We start from the raw sequence: 5,348 nt of genomic DNA, 5'->3' as shown, positions 1-5,348 counted from the left end.
TCTAGGGGTGTCTGAGGACGTCTGGGGGTGTCCAGGGACGTCTAGGGGTGTCCGGCGGCATCCGGGGGGCCTGGGGGGTGTTGCCTTCTTAGAGGCTTGGTTTGCTTACCTTTAAAATGGGAAGCTGAGTGGATGTGCTACGGCCTAACTGTGAACCAGACACAAACCCCCGTCCGCCTAGGGCTGCCCACTAAGGGCAGCGCCGTTGGGTAGAACCTCACGGAAGACGGGAACATTCCCCCTTGTCTGTGCCATCCAGCATGGCAGCCGCCAACCTCGTGTGGCTGCTGAACCCCTGGAAGGTGGCCAGTGTGACCAAGGAACTGGATTTTACATTTTATTTCCATTAATTTACACTGAACCAACCCCCTGCAGCCAGTGGCTGCCCTGAGGCCCTCATGGATGGGTTCAGGTCAGGGCCCCATGAGAGTGTGTGTAGACTGGTTTGTTAATGCCCCTCTCCCGCCCCCAGGCCTGGAGGGCTCACCCAGTGCCTAGAGAGACCCCGGTGGCCTCACAGAGCCCACTTCTTTCTGGGGAGATGTTTAACAAGCAAAGAGAGGTTATGATGAGGGCTGCCGAGAAAATCAAGTAGAGGTGCCGTGGGGGGAGTCGCTGGGGTCAGAGTTAACTTTAGATAGAGGTGAAAGGGCTCTCTTTGGGGGGTGACAGCCCTGTGGAGGGTAAGGAGGAGTGGGGAACGCCACGCCTGGTGTGGGAGCATCCTGTGCAAAGGCCCCGTGGCAGAAAGGAGCTTGGTATTTCCAGGACCCAGCCAGGAAGGCCATGCGGTGGGAGGGGAGGTGAGGTTGGTAGGTGGGCAGGGGCTGGGGTTTCTACCAAAGGGCTACTCGGGACGAGAACAGGTGCCGCCAGCACCCTAAGCCATCAGCTGTGGGTGGTGCTCTCCGAAGCCTGAGCTGGTGGGGGCCTGATTGATATCCCTGTTTTCCCTGACCCCTGCCCTCTGCCCACACAGGAAGCAGACCTGGGAGGAGGAGGAGGAGCTCGAGGAAGACCTGGCAGACGAGGACGAGGATGAGGAGGATGACTATGAGGACGAGGAGGATGACGAGGAGGAGGGGCTGGGCCCCCCAGGCCCTGCGAGCCTGGGCTCGGGTGCCCTGTTCTCCCGAAAGGCGCAGCCGCCCCAGCCGTTCCGTGGTGACGGCGTACCCCGGGGACTGGGCGGCCAGGAGCGCCAGGGGCCCGGCCCGGCCCATCCCGGGGGAGCTGCCCACGTGGCACCCCCCCTGCAGCCGCCGGACCACGGGGACTGGACCTACGAGGAGCAGTTTAAGCAGGTGGGCCGTGGGCCGTAACGGGGGCTGCCGAGACACAGGTGCCGATGATGGCCGGGGCCCTGGAAGTGGGCTGGTGTCTGCCGGGTGCTGCTTCCACGCCAGGAGCTGGGGAGCCTGTGGCAGCCCCACCCAGGACTCCTTCGGGTAGGGTGGGTGGCCGTTCAATGCACAGGGGAGCTCGATCCCAGAGAGGGGAGCTTGGGGGTGCTCCACGGTGTCCCCTGGGGCCTCTCAAGGAATGACACTTGAGCGGACAGGTTGGGCGGCTGATGGAGGAGGCGGACAAGGAGTTCTGGAGGGAGGGAACAGTGCGGGCAAAGGCCAAGAGGCTGGACTGTGCCAGCCATGTTTGCAGAATGTTATCCGTGAGGACGGCAGACGGGCGGGAGAGGTGGGGGCCGGGTGGCGCGGTGACGGGTCCTTGTGGACTCAGCGTGGGATCCAGTGTGTTGAAGTTAGCAGGCGCCGTGGGGGCTCCAGCGGGCGGTGATCGCGCTGGCGTCGTGCAAAGTCCAACCGCTCCCTGGGGCTGTGGGAGGGGAGGCTGGGGACACACGGTGATGCTGGCCCCGTGAGGCGCCTTGGGGACGCCAAGTGGCTGACTTGAGTGTGGTTGTAGGGGAGACCCACGGTGGGCAGTACAGACTGGGCCTGGCGGGGGGCTCCCCAGGCTGTGGGAGGGGCAGGAGGAAGCAGGGCCGTATGGTCCCCTCCCTGCAGGCGGCCAGGACAGAGGAAGTGGCCGGGCAGGGCAGCCTTTGAAGTCAGCCGCTGGGCCGGGCAGATGGGAACCAGATGGGCATCCGCGGGGCTGCATTCCATCCTCGGCCAGCTGGGCCTGCTGGACCTCCGAGCACCAGCGGGAACCTCCTGGCCCAGGACCGGAGCCTCAGCAGGCTCCCAAGGCAGGGTGCCCGGGAGGGCCTGGTTTCTGGAACCGCCAGCACGTGTGTGCATCCTGGGGCAGCCCCTCGGAATGTGGGCTTCCAGAATCCTCGGAGACGCCTCTTCCAGGGTGGGAGGCGTTCCAGGGACCGCCGAGTGCTCGTCCCCGTCTCTGGAGGCTTCCTCTCTCTGAGCCTCCGTAGGTGCCTCTGGCAAATGGCCACGATCTCCTCGGGACGGGGTGGTTGAGTCATCAGCGAGGGCCATCCCTGATAAAGTCAGGAGTTAAAAACTGGACCCGCATTCACCTAAAGCATGATTTAAAAAAAGAGAGAGAGAGAGTGGGGAGCGTATTTGCTCACGTGGGCGACCAGCAAGGGATTTGTATCCAGAATTTATAAAGAATTCCCACAAATCAAGGTTAGGCGCCTGGGTAGCACAAACAGTTCAGTGCTCGACTGCTAGCAGAAAGGTTGGCGGTTTGAACTCACCCAGAGGCGCCCCGGAAGACAGGCCTGGGGATGTTTCCAAAAGGTCACAGCCTTGAAAACCCTCTGGGGCGGTTTTACTCTGTCACCTGGGATCGCCGTGAGTCGGAATCGACTCAACGGCAGCTCACAACACAAACCGATAATGAACAAGACAACCTAGTAGGAAAGACACAGGCGAAAGGGTCTAACAGGCAAAGGAAGGGAGGGATGGAGAGAGGGGGGGACTCTGTCCCCATTAGGCTGTAACTCCCCACTCCCCAATAACTTCCCTTTCCCCCAAACCCTGGTAACTACTAACCTCCTTTCTGTCTCTATGCATTTGCCTTTTCCAGCTGTTTCACGGGAGCCTTGGTGGCACAGTGGTTAATGGCTCGGCTGCCAACCAAAAGGTCGGCAGTTCGAATCCACCAGCCGCTCCTTGGAAACGCTACGGGGCAGTTCTACTTTGGAAGTAAATCAGACATATTTATCCTTTCGGTCTGACTTATTTCACTTAGCGTGTTTTCAGGTTCATCCATGTGGTAGAACTTCATTTCTCTTTGTGCTGTTTTCTTGGGGGCTGTTGAGCCAGTTCTGACTCATGGTGACCCTACGTACGACAGAAAAAAGAAAAACAAAAAACCAGACCAGCAGAGTGAGGGGATGCCCCGTGGGTGCAGGGGGAAGCGCTGGATGCGAGGGGGAGCAGTGGGTGCGAGGGGGCGCCGTGGGATTTGGCGCCAGAGGAGCGTGCTCTGGGAGGAGAGGCAGCGCACACAAAGGTGCTGAGGCCCCAGGAGAGCTTCCAGCAGGAGCCGAGGAAGAATTCATCCCCTGCCCCGCCTGGGCTGCCTGCCATCCCATCTGGGAGCTGCTGAGACAGCCCCTGGCAGGGTGGGGGTGGCAGTCCTGCCGGCTCAGGTCCTGGCACTGGCGGAGGTGCAGATGGAGGGGCTGACAGTCAGCCGAAGTCACCCCTCAGCGACGTCACCCCTCAGTGCTGGCTCCATTAGGGCGTAATCAGCCACGCCCCACGCTTGGCCCGAGGGGCTCCAGGCAGGACGCTGCCGTGTCCCTGCGTGTGTGGATCGGCCTGAGCCGGCACTCAGGGTCACTGGGCATCCACTGGCCCCACCTGCTCCGTGCCTCGGTTTCCCTCCATGAAAGGAGCTGCTTGAGCTCATGGGCTGGGCTACTGCTCATCCCACTGTGCAGATGAGAAAACCAAGGCTCAGGGTGTTGGGGGAGGGCCTCCAGGCACCAAGCTCCTGACGTTCTTTGGGTGTAAAATAGCAGAGATGAGCACTTATTATTTATTCTCCAGATATTCACTGTCTGCCTGGACTCAGCCCTCGGGGAGCCCAGGCTGGGAGTCGGGAGCTAACAGACACCTCAAACTCCGCAGGGCGGGCCGCAGCCTCGCCCAGAGGAAGGGGCGAGGCTGTGCTGGCCCATGTGGGGTCAGAAGTCAGTAAGACTCCCCTCCGAACAACCCCCCCACCGCCACCGCTCCTACCCAGGCTCCCCTGCTCCCAAGCTCATTGCTGACGGGAGAGTTTTTGGGTGGCCAGGCCAGGCAGGAGGGGCGGGGGGATGAGGGTTCAGGTGCCCTGACCCCGGAGCCCTCGGTGTGTCAGGAACAAAGGCTGAGGGAGGCGCATCCGCCAGGAACCATTATCCCCCTTGTCTGGGGCGTGATAATGGTGTCTCCAGCAGCCTTAGGTCAGGGTTGGCCGCCCAGGGGCACCGCCCCGGGGGTCTTTCTGCAGTGAGAAGCTGAGATGGGGAAACCGAGGCCAGAGGGGGGCAGGGGCCGCTCAGAGTCAGCAGTCAGTCTGTATAGAGTTATGGAGCACCAACTAGGTGCCTGTTCACCGTGCGGGACACACAGCTGCCAGCAGGACAGCCTGACGCCTGTCCCGGGGAGCTGGTGTTTTGGGATAGAAAAGATTAGTAAATGAGTAAATGGGCAAGTGATTATAAGGCAGGAGTCCCTGCGCTTCGTAAACAGTTAAGCGCTCGATATTAGCTGAAAGGTTGGTGGTTCAAACCCACCCAGAGGTGCGTGGGAAGACAGGCCTGGTGATCTGCTTCTGAACGGTCACAGCCCTAAAAAGCCTATGGAGCAGGTTCTATTCTGCACACATGGGGTCACCATGAGTTGGGATGAACGCTATGAAAACTACCAACAACAACAGCAGCATAGTCGGGTGACAAAATGGCATCGAGCATCTTAAGCTGAGAAGCCAGGGAGTCCCCTAAGAAGGGGACATTTGGGCCAAGCCTTATATGGCATTGGTGACCCTGCTGGTATTTGAATACCGCAGGCATAGCTTCCAGCATCACAGCAACACACAAGCTCCCACAGAACGACAGACTGACAGATGCATGCAATCAGGATGCATTGATAATTATTGGTGATGGAATGAGAATGTTGGCAACAAAGAGAAGGATCGGTACTTGGAAAATATGGCCTTGGTAATAGAAACGATGCTGGAAATCACATGACAGAATTTTGCAAGACTAACAATTTCTTCATTGCAAATACCTTTTTTCAACAACATAAATGGCGACTGTACGTGTGGACCTCGCCAGATGGAATACACAGGAATCAAATCGACTACATCTGTGGAAAGAGAAGATGGAAAAGCTCAATATCATCAGTCAGAACAAGGCCAGGGGCCGACTG

At 59.4% G+C, this 5,348-nt stretch overlaps 1 protein-coding gene across 1 annotated transcript in view; it reads left to right on the top strand.

Annotated features, from left to right (window-relative positions):
* The window catches only part of ARID3A (AT-rich interaction domain 3A), a 43,366-nt gene that overhangs the window by 4,612 nt on the left and 33,406 nt on the right, over window positions 1–5,348 (top strand). The window contains exon 5 of the mRNA XM_004378689.2: window positions 980–1,304. Coding sequence (XP_004378746.1) covers window positions 980–1,304 — 325 coding nt within the window. The remainder of the gene's footprint in view (window positions 1–979; window positions 1,305–5,348) is intronic.

The sequence above is a fragment of the Trichechus manatus genome, unplaced genomic scaffold, assembly GCF_000243295.1.
Source record: "Trichechus manatus latirostris isolate Lorelei unplaced genomic scaffold, TriManLat1.0 scaffold00057, whole genome shotgun sequence".
In the NCBI taxonomy this organism is placed as follows: domain Eukaryota; kingdom Metazoa; phylum Chordata; class Mammalia; order Sirenia; family Trichechidae; genus Trichechus; species Trichechus manatus.
Note: the sequence above shows the minus strand (reverse complement) of the source record. Positions and strands in the feature narration are given on the sequence as shown.